General features: G+C 39.0%; 1 protein-coding gene and 3 non-coding genes across 5 annotated transcripts; 3 read left to right on the top strand and 1 right to left on the bottom strand.

The window, feature by feature from the left end:
* Positions 1-157: 157 nt before the first annotated feature.
* On the top strand, positions 158-246 carry trnay-gua. The gene is given in 2 exon segments: positions 158-194; positions 211-246. It is a non-coding gene; the product is annotated as a tRNA-Tyr (tRNA).
* A 459-nt stretch (positions 247-705) lies between these two features.
* trnay-gua lies at positions 706-794 on the top strand. Its single transcript is given in 2 exon segments — positions 706-742; positions 759-794. It is a non-coding gene; the product is annotated as a tRNA-Tyr (tRNA).
* Positions 795-1,250: 456 nt separating this feature from the next.
* On the top strand, positions 1,251-1,339 carry trnay-gua. Its single transcript is given in 2 exon segments — positions 1,251-1,287; positions 1,304-1,339. It is a non-coding gene; the product is annotated as a tRNA-Tyr (tRNA).
* Positions 1,340-3,260: 1,921 nt separating this feature from the next.
* Positions 3,261-22,507, bottom strand: LOC111234269 (AP-2 complex subunit beta). 2 transcript variants are annotated; one of them, XM_022762246.1, is made up of 22 exons: positions 22,401-22,507; positions 19,900-19,954; positions 19,565-19,670; positions 19,170-19,305; positions 18,555-18,800; positions 18,229-18,419; positions 17,922-18,143; positions 17,380-17,500; positions 16,842-16,937; positions 16,229-16,344; positions 15,806-15,971; positions 15,350-15,448; positions 14,810-15,069; positions 13,023-13,215; positions 11,634-11,675; positions 11,056-11,208; positions 9,831-9,976; positions 9,479-9,608; positions 8,639-8,723; positions 7,793-7,879; positions 6,156-6,310; positions 3,261-5,022 (listed from the first exon to the last, which is right to left on the bottom strand). In XM_022762246.1, exons 2-22 carry the CDS (start codon positions 19,934-19,936, stop codon positions 4,948-4,950), a joined length of 2,862 nt encoding a protein of 953 aa, XP_022617967.1. In that variant the 5' UTR covers positions 19,937-19,954; positions 22,401-22,507; the 3' UTR covers positions 3,261-4,947. The 2 variants fall into 2 exon arrangements, with proteins under 2 accessions (XP_022617967.1, XP_022617968.1); XM_022762247.1 differs by lacking the exon at positions 11,634-11,675.
* Between the last annotated feature and the right edge of the window lie 886 nt (positions 22,508-23,393).

Here is a 23,393-nt window from a genome sequence, read left to right as displayed (position 1 = left end):
TCATGTGTCATCATGAGTGAATGTCAAACAAAGAAATAGAACAAAAAATTTAGCCTTTTGCCTTGATCCACTCCCCATAATTTTGGCTCTTTGAAAAGCATAGTTTCGTTAATCTTCTGTTTCACCCAAAAACTGAACACTTGAGCAATGAGCTGCTCCTTCGATAGCTCAGCTGGTAGAGCGGAGGACTGTAGGTTCACAGTGGCAGTTATCCTTAGGTCGCTGGTTCAACTCCGGCTCGAAGGATGTGCTTTTCGTTAGTGTCGTTCTGAATTCTTCACATCACATGGATATGTAGAAAGTCGTAGTCAGAGATGTAGGTTTCAACCATAGATTGGTTCAACCGAAAAAGAGTCTTCACGTTCTTACATGAACAACTCCCTGTAATGTAAATGTAAAGATGAATGTAAACACAATTGTTTTCAGAGCCATCCATTTGGTTTCAATGATTGATTTGCTAAACCAAAACGAAAAGATCCTCCACCCTTGGAACTACATTAATTGGCTGACCTCAAAGTTGGGGTGTAGACAACATAGTCTAGGGGACGTCATGTGTCATCATGAGTGAATGTCAAACAAAGAAATAGAACAAAAAATTTAGCCTTTTGCCTTGATCCACTCCCCATAATTTTGGCTCTTTGAAAAGCATAGTTTCGTTAATCTTCTGTTTCACCCAAAAACTGAACACTTGAGCAATGAGCTGCTCCTTCGATAGCTCAGCTGGTAGAGCGGAGGACTGTAGGTTCACAGTGGCAGTTATCCTTAGGTCGCTGGTTCAACTCCGGCTCGAAGGATGTGCTTTTCGTTAGGGTCATTCTGAACTCTTCACATCACATGGATATGTAGAAAGTTGTAGTCAGAGACGTAGGTTTCAACTATAGATTGGTTCAACCGAAAAAGAGTCTTCACGTTCTGATATGAACAACTCCCTGTAATGCAAATGTAAAGATGAATGTAAACACGATTGTTTTCAGAGCCATCCATTTGGTTTCAATGATTTACTTAACTACAAACGAAAAGATTCTCCACCTTTGGAACTACATTAATTGGCTGACCTCAAAGTTGGGGTGTAGACAACATAGTCTAGGGGACGTCATGTGTCATCATGAGTGAATGTCAAATAAAGAAATAGAACAAAAAATTTAGCCTTTTGCCTTGATCCACTCCCCATAATTTTGGCTCTTTGAAAAGCATAGTTTTGTTAATCTTCTGTTTCACCCAAAAACTGAACAATTGAGCAATGAGCTGCTCCTTCGATAGCTCAGCTGGTAGAGCGGAGGACTGTAGGTTCACAGTGGCAGTTATCCTTAGGTCGCTGGTTCAACTCCGGCTCGAAGGATGTGCTTTTTGTTGAGATCACTGGGAACTCTTCATATCAGGTGGATATATAGACAATCGTTGTCAAAGACGTAGGTTTCAACCATAGATTGGTCCAGGCGAAAAAGAGTCTTCACGTTCAGACATGATCAACTCCCTGTACTTCATCTGTAAAGTTGAATGTAAACACAATTGTTTTCAGAGCCATCCATTTGGTTTCAATAATTGATTTGGTCCTCCAAAAATGAGCATACTTTGACTTTATCAGCATCTCATTGAGTCTAAAAGAGTTTCTTCACAGAGATTTCTCATTGTCCTTTTTCACAACAGCCAACTTCATTCATACATAAGTGTAAATATAATTTCATAAATTATCAATCTATTCACTTTGAAAAAGAAAATAACTGTGATCATGTGGTCCTGTGCTTGTTGTTATTCGTCTCTTTAGGGATGATAACTACATTAGCTACACACGATGCTGGCTTTACTGACTGGGCCCCCCTATTGACCACCCCCACCTTCTACCCTCTGTGTATTGTGCATGTACCCTGTAGCCTCAAAGTCCCCATTATGTGCAGTGTGGTGACTGCACAGAATGCTATATGTTACAGCTTTGTAATTTGCCCAGAGACCATAGGAAAATCAGCACTTCTATGCAGGGACACTACATGGCCCCAGGTTTTTTGTGAAAGGATAAGGCTAGCAATATTCAGTGTATTTGTTAGTCGAAAAATCCCATAAAAAGACCAAAACCAGCAGTGCGTTAATCAGTCTCTGCCTACCCAGTCTGTGCTTCTCAGCCTCATGCCAATTTGTCCCTACTGTGATTAGAAATATTTAAAAATGGGCCATAAACACTTTTCTTTTTGAAAAAGAAAGTAATTTCCTAAACCACCTGGGCACTAGTTTTCAGCAAAAGCAACAAGAGTAAATGGTACTCAAACACACATTTGGTGATCTAGTATTTTGCAGCATGTGGCACTGACTCAAAGTGCATGTCTTCATGATAATGAACATGTCACCAAGTACAACAGTGTGGCTCATTGATGTTTATGATAGTTCTTGACCAACAGTGGATCTCTATGGCACAGACAAATGAGATGTATTAGATGTTGGTTTTGGTCTACATGTATTTGTTGACAGAAGTTGAGTTAAGCTAAATCACAATAGCTGGCCAACCCCACTAACCTTAGATTGTGATACTGGCCCCTGTTGATGTGCTTGTGTGGTGGTAAATACCTCTGAAAGCACAATATCATGAGTTTCACAATTTATTGACATAAGATGTGGTACTGTGACAATAACAAATCATTTACAACAGGGTTACAGCAATGACGCTCGAAATATTCCATTTCCTAAGATGCTATAGTAGCTCTCTCCATACATTCTAGATTGCTGGAAACCGTTTCGGATAAACTTCTATATGTGGGAGTGCTAGAGTCATTGCTGCTTAAAAGATCAATTCAGACATGAAGTTGGGAGAATATTAGTTATTAAATGCAAATCCACAGTCTAAATGAAAAAGGATCAAATGGACAGTGAGCTCATGCAGGCACATAAATTTATTTTTATATTACTGTGTATGAAAATAGTGTCACCAACACAACTGAAAAAAGCCTTTTCTGTTGAATAGATAGAAGGCTTCATATCATTTTCAGGGCAATACCGAAAAATTTTAATTAGTTAGCTACACTTACTACACCATCACTGGACTACACTGTACTAGGGCAACTCTGGGTCTTTGTGTGTATGCGCTCTAATGTTCTATAGCACACACAACGCCAACATTAGAAGGTTATATTGACACAAGGGTATTAAAACATAAACTTGGCATTTAATTTGCATGAATGCTTGGTCCTGTGAGACTGGTTTGGCTGACTAGCCACAGATTTAGACTAGCTTGACAACAATGGCATGAAGATTACAAGAACAACACTGGCATCAAAAGGAAATGTGAAATATTTAAAGCACATGACAGAATTGAAGCTACTGCAACAGTTAACACAGAGGTAGATGCACAATAAATACGAATGACAATATAGGTGTATAAAGCCGAGTACAACTATGTGGTTGCAGTAAACGGGGCTATTAAAATAAAAATACATTTGAAATTAATTAGCAAATATCATTCTTAAAATGGAGTGGCACTGGTGTGTGAACACATAATCAATAGCTGCTGTGGTTGTGGTGTGTAGTGGTTCCAAGCTAATAAGCAAAGATAAGATAATAATAGCAAACTCACAATTTTGTCCAGGAATGTAAACCCACAAATATACTATACGCTGAAGCTTCTTGCCTGTTCGACTGATAGTTCACATTGTTGCGTCCGTCCATTTACATAGCCTGCAGACACACTCACTACGCTGAATGTATTCTCTAACACGATTTTAAAATGATGTAAAAATTTGCTCTTTTATACCAGAGCAGTTCCAATAAAGTTGCTTCACATGGCTTAAAGTTTTGTTTGCTTTTTGAATTTACAGACAAGTGTGACTACGTGGAGTACCAATCAATACAGCATGTGGTGAGTGCTGATGGAAAGAGATCTTTGTAATAAAGCCTTCTGTGTGTCCTGCTTCTATGTTTTACCACCTGCAGAGCATCACCGCACTGCAGCCATCTAAAAATACATGCCTCCACTCTGCCAGATAGACCCCAAACGGCAGGAGTCAAAAACATCAGATGTGTTAACAGATTAATGAAAAACATTGAGTAACATAATTCACAGGTGGGACGCAGCAGTAAAATGCTGGGGTTTACTAATTACATTAGAGTTACTAGTGCCCTTACTTATGTAATCTCTGGTCTTCATTTTCTTTTTCCAACTTTTTGGAATTTTACTTAAAGCTTTTCAATTATTGTACAATGTTTAAGACTCATAGTGGAAAAAGTAAGGTTTCTATCTAATGCTGCAAAAACTGTAAGTAATCCCATTACATACAAGAAGCTGTGTTAAAATCATGATAGGAAAAACAGTAAAACATGCTGCTGAATGCGATGTATTTTTGTTATTTGAACAAGTCTCTATTAGTAACTGTAAGCCATGACTTCCAGGAGTCTAACCTGGTGAAGAACAGACAAACACATTACTTTTTTCGACTCTTAGCACATTAATGGTGAGAGGAAGAAATCAACACTGGTATTATTATGTAGGTACAACTGAAGCAAAGCCAGTATCAAAAATAAATCAATACCAAAAGAAGCCACACTGTACAAAAAAGCAACAACAATGGCTTAATGGAAACTGGGGAGATTTTTTTCCACTCAGGACAGTTTCACCATCAGTCACAGCTTTACAACATTAAGACACTAAGTTAAGGATGGAATGATAGACAAATTTTCATTGGGAAGTAAAAATCGAAATGGGGAGTTGGATAAGAGAATTCAATACTGCCAAAATAAAGGAAACATCAACAGCATGTTTAACCTCAGTACATTAGACAGAACTACTTAACAGTGAAATTTGCCTTGTTGATACCCTCAGAGGAAAAATATTCCAATATCCCAAATTTAAAAATAATTTACTGTTTGGATTCCCTTGTTTTGGCAGTAAGCTCAAGGTGACAGAAAATGATAAAACATTGCTGTTTGTTGTCAGGATGAAGCAGAGTGGGTAAGTGTTAGAGAAGGTCAGTTCTTCAGCACAGAGTCGTACATCTGGTAGACATACTGAGAGACCTCAGGTGCCCGACACTTGAGAGACAGCTGTAAAAGCAGAGGGAGAACACAGAGTTACAACGGGAGACACCTTCACTCATACGCAGCCTGTCTGAAAGATGCTCTTTTCAGAGCCTAATCGCGTTTTTCTTTATATTACTCATACTGCACAGTTTAGGAACACCAACCCATGGGTTATTAGGCCTGTCACACTATTTGAACCTAACCACACAATTTGAACAAACCATTTAAGAAGTCACGAGAGGACGCATTTTTAGGTCGTTAGTAAAACTATTAATATTAGTTATTGTTCTGCATGATTTGCTACTGATCAGTGTAGACAAATAATTATTAGAGATAGACAGCTAATGGAAGGTTTATGTAATGCATGGTGGATACACCATGGTTAGGGAAATAACTCTTGAACTCTTTTGATAATAGATTAATCATAGCAATCATTTTCCAAGCAATAAGTGAAAAATGCTACTTATTCTCTGGTTCCACCGTCTTCAATGTAAAGATTTGCTGCTTTTCTGTTGTAGATCCCTGTAAACTGAATATCTTTGGCCAGACCAAATAAGACATCTGAAGATGTCAACTTGGACTTTGGAAAACTAGGATGGGCATTTTTTTCACTACTTCCTGACATTTTATAGACTAAACAAATAATAAAAAAAAATGCCTCTAGAATTGATAATGAAAGTACTTCATTAGTTGCAGCCCTACATGTAATAAGTCCTGGTGTTCATTATACTTTTTTTTTTTCAAACCACATTATCAATGATTATCCAATACTGATGGCCATAGATTATTTAATATAGTGACTACCGGTAATTTGAATAAAATGCACACTGAGGTATGGTGTGGTACGATTCCTTATAATTATAAATCACTCATCACACAAGTTAGAAAAAGCAATGACACATGACCATGAGGTCAATTCTATTGTCTAGACTTTTGTACATTTTTCCTAAACCTTTTAAGACCTTGAGATTTTTCTTTGTTTTATTTTCTATCTCTTTCTAACCAAATGACCTGCTTTAGAGTTGTATAGTAAACCTAAATGTCACCATGGCCATTTTCCAAAGATTATGTGCAAATCTTTGGACATTAAACAATCATAAAGCATAGCTGAAGGCCAAATAGTAAACACACTGATTGCAAATTATTTAATACTCTACCGTGTAGTTGGGGTTGCCGGGCTGAATGCGGAGCTCAGCCAAGATCCAGATGCCATTGGTTAGCTTGAGGGACTGGTACAGCATGTCCTGGCCTTCTACGTTTCTCTTGGCAATGGTGTAGATGTTGTTATTCTGAAGCTTCCCTGATACTGTGTCTGAAAGACCAGAATCAAGGTTACTTCAGGCAGTGAACACATCTCACTTGGTGCTACCATCTAGTTACTGAGCCACATGACTAACATGAAAAACAAACACACAGGAAGCTGCAATCACTATGGGTACTAAAACTAATACATACATGAGCTAATGCAAATTCTACCACTGGCAAATGTTATTTAAGTAATTTAAGTAATTATTAGTTTTATATATTATATTACATTAGATTCTAAGTATTCAAGTAATCAAGGGTATCTTAGCTCTATGAAGATTTTAATGAATCGTGACTGGGAATACTCTGATTTCAGAAAACCTGACCAAGTATACTACAACACTGGGCTCTAAGAAGAGCCACCATGGGTTGTTAGCCATCTTGCTGCCAGGTAATAGTGGAACAATTATGAGCAGCTTATAAAAGCAAAGAGGTGAAGCTGTCCTTCAGGTACAAAGAAGAGGAAATGTTGAAGCATCCCAAGATAGGCATGTGGGTGGAGAAAGAAAACACAAGAGAGAAGTGTGAGGTCTTTGGATGAGTTGTAGCCGGCAGCTGTCCAGACATGATTTCTAAAGACAGTTTTGAAGTCTTTAAAGTGGTGCTTGGTGCAGTCCTGGAATGAGCGTACACATATTTTCAACATTGGGCCCGTGGACCGCTGAGTGATCAAGAGAGGACAATTGGTTGCATGAAAATTATTTTTCTGATTTTATAACCACCAATACTGCCTGAGGAAGAGCTGAAAATGTGCGGTCCAGTCATCTGCATGTTTAGTACAGACACTCTGATGTTGGTCTTTTGCTGTGTGCTTTTGTTTACATATATTATTTATATATTATTATATTAGCTTTAATAAATAATTTCCTTTGAGAGCAAAGAACTTTAAATCAAATCTTATTTCTCTTGTTGTCCTTAGCTCCTCATCATTGTGCAGACTTTGCGACCTTGGCACACTAAACGAATGAGCTGGTGTCATGTTTTATATTAGATAGTTACATCTCCTGAACAGAACAAGTAAAGACAGATCAGAAGGGTTAGGGTTTGATGCCACTGCAGCAATGAAAAAGTAGAAAATGCTGTAAATCATCTTAACGAAGTAAGAATCACCACTCCTAATTGAGCAGTGAAAGCATCCATTTAGCCATACATCATATTTTTTGTATATTTATTATATTAATATATACGTTTTTAACCAATTATTAATAATTTTGACATAGAAGACAAACAACCAAAGAATATCCAGATTTTCAAATCTGTTTTGATAGGACTAGACATTAGGACAAAAGAATGTCCCGCCATGATGTCGGTGATAAAAGAACACGTGTGCTTTGTCGTCAAGAATTCTACCAGAAGTTTAAAAAAAAAAAAGTGTCTACAGAGTCACAGACGCCAGCATTAGAACTTAATGTCGCATATACTGTACCATGGTGGAGGGACATAAAAACTGCTACGTAACTGAGGGCACTTAATTCAAAAACTTGCCTACCTGCATTTAGGTGGCACTCCTTTATCTGATACTGTAGCTCATTCTCATTTGGGATGTCTTTCCAGGTAGCAAGGAACACCTGTCGCTCTGAAGAAGGAAAAAAAACAAACAGTCTCATCAACATTAGACCAACAATTGATTTTTGCAGGGAAAAACACTAGATATTATTGGTTGAAATAATGCAAACAATGGCCAGTCTTTCATCATATTGTGTATGTAGACATCAAGTGCACATTTCAGGGCCTTTTACAGAGTTATTGTTTTAAAATATGCCAGATCCATTCTGTTCAGGCTTGACTTTTTCATTTTTGTAATCCTAGATGTTCAACCTTGAATTCCACATCTTCAATTTTGGTGTCTAAATTTGGTGGAATATTTCATTGCCATAAATTAAAGATTCAGTGGTAACTCAACTTAGCAATTAGGTTTTCAGCTGCTTACAAGATTCAAAAAAATCTTCCATAGATACAACTGAAATCTGTTTTTGACTAATTGTATTCTGTATTTTCAGAAATGTCAGTGGTGTTTCTATCTATTTTCTATATATTATTGTACAAAGCATTTCACGTCCAGTGTGAGAACTAATGGGGTCCAAACATCTGAGACCACTTTCAGTAGTAGTCAGTAGTCTGGACCCTACTGTATGTGAATAAACATTTTCCAAATATTTCAAATATTCCATATATTGAAAATGTACTGTATATTCCATATTTATATATTCCAAATATTTTATTCCTGGTTGTGGACATAATTAAGACATAATTTACCATTAATGTCATGGTGTGATAGTGATGGTGTGAACAGAGATGTGATGTTGTTTTATAAAGTGGTGAGTAACAATCATACCCATTTTTCCATCCTCAACAAAGAATACATTGAGAGGGATGAGTACACTGAAGTAGAAGACGTCGATGTTGTTCTTCACAGCCACCTGTGTGCAAGCAGACAAAAAAAGAATGTGAGTTTCACATTAGAAAACTCAGGTCTAACAAGCAATGTTTAAACACTTATACTTGTTATACTTGTTCTGTGTGGCTTTAATGTTGTTTAAATTATCATCATTATGTCATTTGACAACAGAAATTAAATAAGATAACAACAGAAATTGTTTAATTTCATATCAGCTCCTTCTGTCCTATTTGCACCAACTGCTTTGCAAAATAACCTACAAAAGGTAAACTCAACATCAGTCTCCTAAATAAAATAACCAGATTAGTAGGACAGTAAGATCTAAGCCAATGTATTTGCTGTAACAATGCACTTGTCTTTGGTGGGCAAGTGCTTGTGGACAGTATCTCTAGTTAATGGCAAATCTCTAGTAAAAAAGAAAATTGCTTTGTTGTTGGAAGACGGGCTAGCTGCTTCCCTCAGCTTGCAATTCTTGTTCAAAACTGGAAAAGAAAAGAAGAGATGGAAGCAAAAAATGGGACATAATGTCATAGTCAAGTCACAGATTCTGTAAACTAAACAGCCAGTGAGAAAGCTTTCTCTAACTAACTGTCTCGACTCCTGATAGTGACCTGGCTGGGTAAAACGCTTCCGGACACACATCAATAAATAGAAGTGATAATGAGCCACAGATGCTCAACAGCAGCTTAGTGACAGTCAAAAGTTGCGTCTGTAAATCTCCAGTGTGTTGTGCTATTGTTCAAATGTATGTTGCTGGTGAGTGACTTCTTCTGTTACCTGCAGATTATTGAGTGGGTCCATCTTCATGACAGGCCCAATGGTGTTGAGAGGCAAAGAGATCTCAATACTCTGGCTGGGCATCAGAGGAGTGTGAACGGGCAGAGGACTGGTGGGGATCACCCCAAAACTACATGTAGGAAGCAAACAAACCGACAAACAAAATTAGTGGCTTTCAGCACCTGTATTCAGCTGTAGTGTATACACTCAGCTGCCAGTTTATGAGGTACACCAAGTTAAAAGTAAAGCAGCCAATATAACTGCCCCACTGTTTTAGAGAGGTGTTGATTCAGCTTTACAGTAGTGATATTGTAGTTGAACATAAGTTTTTCCTGTGAGTTATTTCACTGACCTGTTCTTGTTGAACTGGATAGCGAAGTCGGTCATGTGTTGCAGGGCCTTGTTGGTGAAGGTCATGTCCATGTACATGTGGCCCTGGCGACGAGAGAAGGTTCCGGAGATCTCCAGTCCCTTGGCTTTCACTGCAGGCAGCCACACCTGGTTAATATTAAAAGGGCAAAAAACAGAAAACTGAACTTGCCGCAACACAAAACACTGTCATTCGTGGATTATTTTGTATCGTCTCAGTGGTGGATAAAATAACAGTTATCGCAATCTTTCCTGAGTTTTAAGTCTGATCTCATATTATTACAAAACACAGTGCAGTGTTTTGGCTTTAGATGAATCTTAAAACTCAATGGATCCATTACACACTGGACTTGTGGATTGTATTGGTACCTGAAGCAATACGGCCACATCAAAGCGGATGTGTTTTTAACATAGGGCCATTTTCAGTCAGAACATCAAGTTAGTTTTTTGCATTGCCAGACTTTTGACGAGCAGAATACAGTCTGATCCACAATGTTCACTATGTGCTCAACCAACAAAACCTTTTAATTATTACTAGAGAAAAACAGACCTCAGAGGGATGTACTGGGAACTTAATTAAAAAAAAGAACCTTCTCTTCAAGTATGGATAAAAATGATAGCTTGAAAATGAGTCTGAAATTATTTGGAAATTCTGAAAAGCATAAATTAGGACTAACTACTAGAGTCCAGGAAACTTAAAAGTGAGATTGAGTTGACTGCCTCAACGGTTTACTGTAGCAGCCCAGTTGGGACAACATGTAAGTTTACAAGTACTTGATTCTGCAGACTGGAAAGAAGCAAGAGTCACTCTCTTACCTCTCTAGCGTGTATGTGAGAAAGCCATGCACCCTCTGAAAAAGTTATTACAACACTAAGTAGTGTGACGCACTTTCTAATTTGTATGCTGCGATTAAGACTTAATTCTCTTCAATTTCAAAGCCAAACCTTTCTGAGCCTGTTTAAAGGAAAATTTCAATATACTTCAACCTTGCATATTTCTCATAATCACTGATCATTTCCAACTCGTCTCTCAGTCTGACCAAAAAGTAAGAACACAGAAAGTAGCCACCTGAAACAACCATTATTTCTTCATTTTTCACTAAACTACTCCCTTTATTGTGAGCGATGCATCTATTATTGTCTGAATGTATGTTAGCCATTATTCAAGTGAATTCTGGCCTACTTGCTGAGACATTGTGTGAACTTACTGCTTTTGTGGCTATGTAGCCTCCAGTGGTGATGGCCATGCCTGTGGAAAGCTCAAACAAGTCGTTGAGGCCACTGCTGACAGCTGGAGGTGCTGGTGTAGGTGATGGAGCGAAAGTACTGGGGACAGATGAGGGGATGAAGTTCTGTCCCACCTAAAGCAATCACGAGAAAAACACACACACACACACAAAACACAGAATTTAAGAAATCATAATTTTAGTAAGCATCACTGGTAACTTGTCAATCTACAAAAAAAAAAAAAAAAAAAAAAAAAAAAAAAAATCACACTGGAGATCTAATATCATGCCAGAGGTAGAAATAATTAGTAAAACTCGTCAGTGATTATGAGAAAAAATGAAAATTTCAATCATATCAGGTTTACGTGATTAGCCAAAAAACCTTATGAAAGAGAAAACGTCAACACGATCAATTAAATGATGTGAGTGTTAAACAGCAAAGCCAGGTTTAAAAGCTTCATGAAAACTTGAAGAAGTTGGTTTGAGAGTGTGGTGGGTTAAATTCAGGAAGCATGCAGCATGCAGACAGGCAGGCTGTCAAACAGAAGGGCTTGACTTACTGCTGGACTTCCCCCAACACCTCCGCCCAGGTCTCCCCCCAGCTACAGGAGAGAAGAGAGGACCCCAAAGACAGCATCCAAACATCACAGACAGACCAAACACACGAACAAAGACAGAGACAGAGACTTTCTTAGCAACCGCAACCCATCAAGAAGGAGCTCTCACTTTCTGGGAAAATTGTATCTCCACATGGTATTTTAGACATTAAAATAAGGCTTTAAAAACTGCAACAAGATTATCAAGAGGTCCAGATATTCCAGGATCTTAGAGAAGTGGAAAAAATGACCATTAACAGAGTGAAAATACAACAAGGATGGAAAAATACTTAAGTTTATTAACATTAATTTAACAAATTTGTTTAGAATTTCAAACATTTGAAGTTTTCATGGCCAGAGTAATTTCTGTGTTATGTTACACAGAATATAAAATACAGCAAAACTACAAAAGAGATTATTTAGCTATTTTAAATACGAGCATGAACCTTAACACTCCAGGAAACAAAATTTCATTTACAAAGAGAAAGAAATTTACTGTTGAAAGATAAAATGTCTTGAGCAATCTTTCCCTTCCTGCTCAAAGAGTCAATGGGCTGTTTTTATGTTCAGCAGTAAGAATCAGAAGAAGGAGCAGAGTGAATGCAAGCCAATATTTCAGCATATATTGCTTTCTACTGGATAAATGAGGAACTATTGCCAAAATGCTGATGTAAAGATTTTTTTTAAAAAACAGCTAAACTGCAAAACTCTCTCCTCAGAATCACACTACAATAGTGTGTTCCCACAATATTAGATAATCCTGTCAGTTTGTGATGACCATGAAAAGGCAATTATCTTTTAAGAGCATTAATCAGCTCTGATAAATGATGTTGAAAAGAGTTCAACTTAAAAAGAGACAAAGCATGAGTTGATCCATTGTAAAGATTTAAATGGTGTTATTCTATATTTTTTTTAATTTTCAACAAATCCCACGAAAAGACTAAAATGTACAATGTGTTCTTCTCTCAGTTCTTTTCTGACCTCCCAGCCATGTCTGCAGCACTAGGCCCCAAATCAATTGGTTTTTTGCAGTTTTTAATAATAATAATAAAAAAAAAAAACAGAATGGAGATACTCCTATATGGAGAAATACTGTGTATATGTCAGAGGATAGATGTGTTTTGTGTAATTATTGCAGTACAGACTTTGTGTTGTGAGCGCCCGTAACTTATTGCCCTTTGGACATGCCATGCCAAGCCTTGTTTGAGATAAGCAGTCCCATTGGTCCAAAAACAAGGAAATACAGAAAGTTGATTGGGTCGACAGCCATTTATGCTTCTCCTCTACAGCAAAATTAGTGTGTGTCTGAGAGAGAGAGAGAGAGAGAGAGAGAGAGAGAGAGAGAGAGCTCACCAAGCTGTCCAAGCCTCCTCCCAGAAGATCCACTGCACCCATTTGCATGGAAGAGACCTGGGGCACATTGACTGGAGGGCCCAGGTCCAGGTTGAGCAGGTCACCCAGCAGGTCACCCTGGCTGGGGATCACATGTGGCTGGTCCATGGCAGCTGCTGGCCCACCGCTCACTGGGCTCTCACCTGTATCAATGCTGGCACAGGAAAAACAACAGACCAGTCAGGACGGGCATTTAACTGCTCACAATGCTTGTTTTTAACGCAGCAGCTAACTGAGCTAACCGAGGGTAGCATTTCAAAGCAGCTGTCCGAGCTGTTAAAACAACTCTGTCAATCTTTTTAACATCCTCAAACAGTCCCATAGCAAGGTTTTAAGTATGTAATAGGGCGTTTCAGTAACCTCAACACCTGGCTCTCCTTTGTATGTGACACCAACAGTGCATTTTAACAACTTTAAACCCTACTGGGAACATAAACATTTTTTGCTGCTGATAGTGTCCATTTGTGCAAAGCTGGCGTGCGGTTACTTTCTACCAACCTAGCATACAGCATTTACCATCCTCGCACTCCTACGTCCACCTGTCCATCACGTGATCACAATGAGCCCCTCCATGGGTCCAGTGCAGATCAGTCTGTCACAGATTGATGAAAAGTTTCAATCTGGCTTCAGAGCAAACCATGGCACAGAGACAGTTCTCAGCTCTCAGATTAAATGCTGATTGTGGAAACACATCTGTCCTTGCTTTACCTTAGCGCTGCCTTCGACACAACTGACCATGATCTTTTACTTAGCCGTCTTGAGAAATGGGTTGGTCTGTCTGCTACAGTTCGAAGCTTGTTTAAATCATACATTACTTGAAGAAAATTCCATGTCAGAAATGGGGAACACATATCTGAAACAATAAACAATGAATAATGTTTTGTGAAGACACTGTCCATTTCATGGTGATTTTAAAGTCATATTCAAACCAATGCTAGCAACATAATTTTGCAAAACCAGTTTGCCGGTTATTTTTATCATTTATCAGTGTATATTACATTTCTGTGCTGTTATTCAAATTCATTTTAACTGGACATTCTGTGACCAAGTGAAACCTTCCATACACCATTTCCTGTTCATAAGCAGCACTGGATCCTCTTTCGCAAAAGATATTTCTTCCCTGTTAGATATCTCTGAGACGTGGCGCAATATCTTCAGGGTGTTGGCCAATGCAGTTGGCCCAGCATGAAATGTGCTATAAAACGTGGACTGGAATGATTGTTAGTTTATTTATACTCAGTGTTGATACGTTTTACGCCAACTGCTTTAAAAACCATACAACATTGCTTAAGAGCCTAAAAATGACGCCCGGTGATCTAGACAGCATGACATATTACTTATTACTTTCATAAACGATCTGCATGACGGTGTTCACACAGATGAGAAAACTGGTGACATGGCAAAAATGGCTTTAAATTGTTAGTGAAGAAAATTTTAATATTTTATATATATTAATGTTGTAACTACTACTGATTTCAACATCACCTTTAACTTAGACATACAGCTTACAAAGAGTGGGTGATATGTATTAAATCATCTATCACATATTATGTAAACTGATTTAACCAAGTGCAAAACTGATTTAACCAAGTGCATGCTGCACGTTTCACAGAGAGTACAAAGAGGCCACATAGCAATTAGGCCAAAGGTAGTCAGAGCATGTGAGTGTAATCAAAAGGCGCACAACTGCCAAGTGAAAAGTTGAAATGTGGGTCAGTCATAATGTGCATAGTGTTTGTGTGTCTGACCTGCTGTGCTGGACAGGAAGGTGTTTCCTGTGGATTCCATGGCTGCCCTCCACAAAGGCGCTGGGGGGTTTGTGATAGACAGAGGCCAGAGAGCCAATGTGGCAGATGAGCTCATCCAGCAGAGTGGGCTCAATCAAGTCTGTCTCCTCTGAGATCAGGGGCTTTTCTGACAACACCACCTCCTTGGCAGTCACAGGGTCGGTGGACAAAAGACGCCAATAAATGTAGCCCCTGTCACGCAGGTCAGGGTTGTCAGAATCCTGCAGAAGAGGCAGAGAGGTCAACACACATGCTGTAATATTGATTGCTTTGTTTCAGTGAAGGAATTACATCTTGAGGGCCACAGTTGGACTAGCGGTTGCAATGGTGGTAGCTAAGAGGATTTAACTTGATTAAACAAAAAAATGGAAGATATATTGATGTTAGAGAAAGCTACAGTATGTTTCTAAGCAGGTGCCTCTAAAACATGCAACATTATCCAGCAGTGAATAAACAGATCATCAAACAGATGTTAACCTGCACCTCTTCACAATAACTAACCTGAGTGGCCAGACTGAGGACCTGCTGCACCAACTCCTGAGTCTCTGATGGCTTCTTAAGGAACAGCTTGACAATGGCTGTCAGCAGAGTGAGCTGGACCTGTAAATGAAAACATACAGCGTTGTATTATGGTCATTTTCAGTGTACAATGCCTCACAAACTGCCACCCCCTTGTCTTCACTGTGGGAGATGGAAGCAAGTAAAGTATGGAAATACCCAAACAAGATGATATTTTGTTAATGCATACAGGAAAACCACTGTACATGCTCTCCTGTGTGCTACACAAGGACATACATGTAATAAATCCCAGGTACCTCGAGCTGTTTAACAGGGCATGGTTGAAAAAAAAAAAAAGAGTCACATTCGTTTAACTTTGACCTACCATACTTTCTATACCTTCTGTACACCTCACTTTATTTCCAGTAAAATCCTCTCTTGCTTTGACAGTGAACTCACCTGAGTGCTCTCATCATGGAAACCCTCGAGGAAGCTCTCGAGCAACTCATCAGCGTTGTCGATCCTCTCTGCGTACTCGCCGACAATCCAGATCATGGCGGCACGAGCATCGGGCTCATCCAGAGAGTCAAGATTCTCACACAACGTGGCAATGATGCTTTCATACCTGGAGAGCACCAGTATCTCAGTGGTCAGAAAGAAACTTTACAAGCACCTTAACTTCAATGTATGATGTATAATAAAAGCTAAAGCTAAAAAATGTGAATTAGATTGAAAGATTGACTAATTATCCAGCATATAATGGCTGGACATGTGCAAGCTGCAATCCTGGATGGACTATGTCAGCTAACAAGTATATGTAATCGACTGGTTAGTTAGTTGGTATTAGTTGATCAGTTCTCAGGCGTTCAGTGGGAAACATACTTGTTGGGGTACTTGCGGAAGATGTCCCTGATAACCACAATAGCCTCCTGAACCACGTAGTTGACCTTGGTCTGGATCAGGTCCAGCAGGGTGCTAACACAGCGCTCAGCTGATTGCTGGAGATGAGGAGGACAGAGGCACCATGTCACCATTACTTGGGGTTAAAGGTCATTATAATATGACAGTAATAATACAATATAACTTATCATTTCAATTTGTTTACACTGGCGAAGGGTGATGCTTCATGAGAGGAATTTATTTAACACATAAATGGTGTAAGATTGGAGATTTAAATTTCAATGAGGAACCAAAGACATAAACAACAACAATGGATACAATAAGAAATTGATTAATATATATTGTTGATACTAGAGCAGATTTAATGTGGATTTAAAACTTGAAGCTTTCAGTGAAAAACAGATTTAGAATTCCTGTTGCACTGCAGCAAAAAGGTACACACAGGGCAGATGTATTTGAATGATATTTGATATTATGATATTTCTACTAACATAATACTTTGGTGACAAGACTGACATGAATTAAGATTCTTGTGCTCGGGGGGGGCACACGAGACATCTTTAGCAAAGAGATCAGTGATGGTGGCATTCCTTACTTCCACTTTGATGGCACAACGTCCAATGGCTCGCACAGCCTTGCGCACAAAGTCAACATCCACTTCTGTGGCGTATTCCTTCAGTTCAGCCAGCACCTGAAAGTGACAGATAACGGCAGGGAAATATACTGTGCGTATTAACAACACCACAAACATACAGTATATATACAGTATATATCGATTTCAATTTTGTGGCGGCTTACCTTCTCTTAACATTAGACAACATGATTCAAACAATAAAAAGTTAATCTTTTAATATGGTTCAATTCTATGCAGCAGTATACTGTACCTAGTGGTATATACACACAAGGTACTATGCTGAAATCCCATATTGGTTCTTTTTAGACCTGACCGGCCCAATACCATTCTGAAATTCAATAAATGTCTCTCCCTGCAATCATGTACACATGCAAAATATACCCTCTACCCAGATACCTCAATAGAATATATATTACTGTAAACCATAATTGGTAAAGAGAACAAAACCCTTTATAGAAAAAATTATTGTCTATACAAAGTTACCACATAGTTGTGTTACCTGGGCGATGTTGGCCTGAGAGGCCAAGCGGATCATGATGTCCAGTTTCTCCAGTTTCACATAGATAGGGTCATTGTACTTGACAAAGAACACCTTGATCTCCTGCTTCAGGATCTCAGGCCTGCAAACATTAACACATTACACTCAAGACTGTGATCCAAAAGCACTGAGGAATTTGTATGTTTGTACTCCAGAAGACATAATTATCTTATTGACCTGAATATGTGACTATGGCTTTCCATTGTCAAAATTACATCTTACTGTAAGACTGTTGCATTTTGGATTGTTTGTTGCCCTCATGCTGCTAGTCTAGCAAATTTCTACCTGTACATGTGATGAGTGTCTACTAAGTTGATTTATACTTAAAGAATATCATGTTGAAAGGTGGTGAGTCCAAAAAATGTTAAAACAATATATTGACTACATTATTTAGTTCAAATTTATTTTAAATCTTAATTCAAAAAAAGTTTCTGCCAAATGTGTAACAGCAAATGAAGTCCACTAAAGGTAAAAAATAGTTTTTGGTGTTTGTGATCACGCACCTTTTTTGGACAATCAGGTTGATGTTCCTCAGAGCCACATACTGGACCTCAGGCTCTCCGGAGAGCAAGGTGACCAGTGGTGGGGATAACTTCTTCAGCAAGGTGTTGTAGTAGTCAGAGTCCTTGGGCAGCAGCTCTAAGAACTTCATCAGCACCTTGACAGCTGACAGCACCACTGCTGAGTTGGCATGAGACAGCCTGGGAGTGACACGCTCACAGATGCTTTGAAAAGGAAACAGGAAAAGATGATAGTCAGTAAAGGAAATTTAACTAGTTATATTTAAAAGCATTTTATTTTGTTGACTACCTTTGGGCCTCACGCTCATCCTTGGGGTTATAGTTGGAGAGGCAGTCCAGAATGAAGATCTGTCCCCACTCTGTGCACTCGTTGAGGGCCGTCAGCAGCTTATTGATGTTCTGAGGATTGAGGTCCAGCAGGTTGCTGTTGGGATGAGACTCGCTGATCTCTGACAGGGCGGCAACTGCATTGGCTACAACCTAAAAGACAGAGATGGTATGTGATGAGAGTTCTGTAGCTATGAGAACACATATACATGCCAAAATTTTATGAAAACCTAAGAAAATGAAACCTAGGTTGAAAAAAACACTTCCCATCATCAGCCTGACACCTACCATTGGATTTGAGTCAGCAATGAGATCTCTCAGAGAATCCAGGAAGCCCTGGTCCTCCACCATCTGGGCATTGATGTCATGGAGTTTAGCCACACAAACAGCTGCCGTCTTCCTCACATACGGGTCCTCATCCTTCAGGCACTTCCTCAGTGGCTCACACAGGTACTCAGTGATCTTGTCCACCCTGATGCAGCCCATGGTGCGGACAGCCAGAGCTCGGATGAGAGGGTTGGGGTCCTCACAGTCCTGGAGAGCATTGCAAGCAAGGCAGTTTTGGCTTGAAACTGATTAGATTTCATTGGGCAATTCAATATCTTTCCATAACTAAGTCAGAGCAATTCCAAGGCATTGTGAAATTCATTACTTTACTTATCTGGAAAATACATCTCAAAATTTATGACAATCTTAACTTTCCTTGGCCTGGGGGACTGACAGTGTACACAATGCCAGCAGCTACATTTGAAAATGCATTTTTTTCTCATTTGAGCATGGATGGGAAAAAAACAGCATTTATTTGCTGGATTTATCTGCCTTAGTGTAGATCTAGTCAAACGTTAGAAAATCCTGTCAGTATTAACAGTTGAAAAAACAAATTAAGTTCTTTTAGGTCCTTGCCTTGACAAAACTGTTGACGGCCATGATGGCCATATCAGGCTGGCTCTTGGCGTAGTTCATTAAGTAAAGGTAAACCAACTTCTTCAGCTCCAGGTTGTCAGTCTGCATGCAGTTCACCACATCTGGGAACAAAGAACTGACAGAAAAAGCAAAATGAATTACTCAAAGCTTACAGTACACGGTTTCAAGGCTGTTCTTATGTTAACATCAAGAGCAATGTGATAAACAATTCACCCAAAAGGCCAATATATATATACTCAAAAGTACTGTTTGATAGTAGAAAGCTCATCCTTCTGATGGGGGTCCTCATTTTTGTAAACTTAGAAAATAGTAATTTATAGAACTTATTCATAGAAGTTTCTGGTTTATGTCAAAGATCAAATTTTATACTGTACCTGACATCCTTGCCAACAGTCATGGCTGCAATGACCTTCTTCACTGCCTCTTTTCGCTTCTCCTTCTTCTCATTGTTCAGCTCTGCCTTCAGTTCAAAGATCTCCCCTGACAGAGGAATCACAAAGAGTTTTGGCTGCAGCACAGTTTGAGCACACGGTCAGATAGTGACAAATAAGATGGTTCCTCTAACCTTAAAGCTACCGGAAGTGGAAATTAAAGAAAACTGAATTTTTATGGGTTAAATTAATTTTTCACTGGACAGACTGAAATTTACAAATAATAATGGTATAAAGAGCTAGTCAGATTTTTCAGCACCACTGCCATCCTTACTCACCTTTTTTGTTTGTTGTGAAATATTTTGAGTCCGTCATGATTGTGGTCCTTTAAATCTGTACAGAAGAAATACACAAATTTATCCTATCAGCAAAATGTGTATTAATGATTCCCTTTAGCCCTTCCCAATTTCCCTTTTTGCAAAGAATGATAGTTTATTTCTTAATTCAATATCCAGATGTTTTTACTGTTCCTTCCTCCCTGAGATGGTGTGTGACTATGAGGCGTAGTGATGATCACATCCCACATTAGCTCCATGAAGCTCAGCCATTTAGTTTATCTGTGTTGCCTCCAAATTTATCTGGAATAGGTTGTACCACTTTTGAGCCACTTTTTAATGTGGCGCAGTCAGAGGACACCATCTTTCCCATATGTCAGTTTATCAAATTTCTGCCCTTAGGTTTGTTCCAGTCAGCTGTAAGTGCCATTATTGTCAAGTGGAAACATGTCGGAGCCACAACAGTTCTTCTCGTGAACCGGTAGGCCATACTAGCTCACAAAATTTGACCGCCAAGTCCTGTGGTGCACTACAAATCATTTCTAATCTTTGGTTGCAACACTCACTAGCAAGTCCCAAACTGCATCAGGGAGCAATGTCAGCGCTGTTCAACGACAGCTTCACGATGTGGGTTTCCATGGTGGAGCAAAAGCACACAAGCCTAAGATCTCCATGCACAATGCCAAATGCACATCACCATTCATGATTTGATGAATCACCTTGGACCATTCTAGATTTGGCAGCCGCCAAGAGAACCCTACCCAATGAAATGCAGTGCCAACTGTAAAGTTTGGTGAGTAGTTCCAATAATGGCAACTCTTAATAATATTGTAGAAAAGAGTGCAGCAGGGAAAAGCTCTTGACTGTTGCCGTAGCCACTGGCTCTGATCACAGGGTGAGTGGGTGTGCCCCAGTACTGTGACTGGCTGTATGTGGCTGAAGGGGTGGGCGCAGCTTAGGTGCTGGAAAAGAACTTCATTCACAGTAGGGCATGGATAACAGGTAAATTTTGTGACACTTAACCAGTCATGTCAACTTAAAGATAAATGCATTTTATCTTAGCTCGAAGTAAAGCCCTGTAATTAGATACGCAGTATTATAGCTGTGTTATTACCATAACGTTTGTTATGTTAGGTTGTGGATGATATATGCTCGGAAATTGGTATTAACAGCAACTAAGTCATATTGTTGTGATTAGATAATGGTCCAAAGTTAACTTAGACATAAATATATCATGCTTACTGGAAGTAACTCCTCTACAAGTCTCTATCATTGCAATGTTAGGATAACCAGCAGAGACTAATAATTATGCCTGATACAAGTACCAGGTTTGAAACCTGGCAGGACTGTCAGGCTTTACAACAGTCCCTTGGCCTACTATCATACATACACACAATGTTCCAACCTCAAAATTGGAAGCACACAAATATGACAATGTCCCTTGTGACCAAGGTCAATAAAGAAATAGTTTTCCCACTTTGGTGTGGAAGAACTTAACAGAGACAGCGCTCTGGCCTCAACCCCATCTAATATCTTTGGAATGAACTGGAACACTGACAGAGAACCAGACCTTATCACCCAAAATCAGTTCCCAACCTCACTAATGCTTTTGTGGCTGAATGGGAGCAATTAATCCCTAACAGCCAGCTAGGTTCCACAATATGGTTAAATGCCTTCCCTTAAAGGTGGAGGCTATTATATCAACATAAAAATGAAAATAAATGTCAACGGCGGACTGTGGACAAACTTTATGAACAATTTGGTGATATTTTTATTTTTATAAATCCAACAGGGTACTGATTTTTTGTACTGTTTGTAGGATGCTACACAAATATATTCAATGTTAAATATACAAACGGCATCTTACGGTAAGACTTTGTCTGCTTCAATATTTGGCTTTATGTTATAGGGTTTACTTCATTACAAATGTTAGCAAGCTTGCGTTACGTAGCTAATAACCTGGTTATGGCTTTAACGTTAACAATTAACCGTGGCTGTTATATGTTAGTTATATATATCATCAATTTCCTCGTTAAACAATCGATAAGCCTGATTAGACGTGCCATTTACGACAAAGTGTTTCTGACCATGACAACGTTTGACTTCTCCAGCATCAAGTTAGCTACAATTAACTATTACCACAGCAATTTAACTTTGCTAACGTTAGCTTACTGCATGCTAAATGCATCAGTTAAATGATTGCCGCTAACGCTAGCCCAAGACTAGCGATGCTAGCTGGCTAATAACGACAAACTGCAGACAATATCGACTGTGGGATAACGAGCATCAGCAGGCTTTTCTAATCAGGTGTGACTTGTAACGTTACAGTATTAAATCGGACATTAAAACAGAAGTAACCAGCGGCCCAGTTTCCATTGCTGCTGACAGGAACTCTGTTAACGTTAATGTAGGTGATGACCTGCCCAGCAAACTGATCGACACGAAATCACACACAAATGCCAATGACGTTACAATAAATGTGAATTGTAAAACATTTCATATACCTGGTTGAGTGTATGTCAGCGGGAAAATATTAAGTTACAGTGGATGTAAGACGCAGGTTGGTCCCTTTGCTTGGTTGGAGAAAGATGGAGAATCTGGATTGTGATGGTACGTTCACTGTCGCCGGAAACTGGAAAGCTTCTCTCTTGAGATTGAGCCTCCAAGGAAGTAGTGCATATTTGGCCAGGTTGTGCCACAGACAAATTCGATTGATCCAATGCTTTATGGATGGCTATTGTTAGATTTTATATGGTTTGGATCTGCGAATAGTGGACAGGAACTAAATGTATGTGTACGCAAAGAACCGGACACACCACACACAGCAAGGTAAACAGGGGCATTGACACCACCCATAACCGACGGCAGACAGTTGGTGTGGACAGATCATTCTGTTCCACTGTCGTTTAGATCCACACGTTATATTATTTAGTGGAAGTATTGTATCTTAATTGAGATTTAAATGTAAAGGCTATTCAATGGATCTCGGGCGTGACTGGTTATTGTTCTGCAATTTCCCATAGTAATGAATGTAGCACGTGAGGAAAGGTTCGGTTGGGATCTCAATGATGTCCTGACTGTCAGCGTGGAACCCAGGCACGCGAGTATTATCAGCAGTAAGCATGTCAAGTCTCAAAACTAAAAGTATTCATTGTACAGAATCGCTGCTTTGGAGTGTGATAATATTATACCCTGAAGTGACTGTATTATATTATTAGACTATTATTATTGATTTATTACCATGTACACAACTTGTAAATGTTGTAGTAGGTCGAGATGGAGATAATATTGACTACTTATGTAGTGTTGGGTAATTTAATGCATCATATATAAACTGATCATACAGTATGTTTGGTATATAAAATCCAAATGTCGTGGTTGGATTAACAGTAACACATTTTCCCTCAGAAATGTCCTTAGCATAGCTTTCTTGGGTTCCCCAGATTTAACTTAAGTGGATGCTTCAGTAAAAGTCATTCGTTTGAGTGGCATAGATC

This window comes from Seriola dumerili, unplaced genomic scaffold (assembly GCF_002260705.1).
Source record: "Seriola dumerili isolate Sdu_G_001 unplaced genomic scaffold, Sdu_1.0 BDQW01000449.1, whole genome shotgun sequence".
Lineage (NCBI taxonomy): Eukaryota > Metazoa > Chordata > Actinopteri > Carangiformes > Carangidae > Seriola > Seriola dumerili.
The sequence above is the reverse complement of the archived record's forward strand: the minus strand, read 5'-3'. Positions and strand labels throughout refer to the sequence as shown.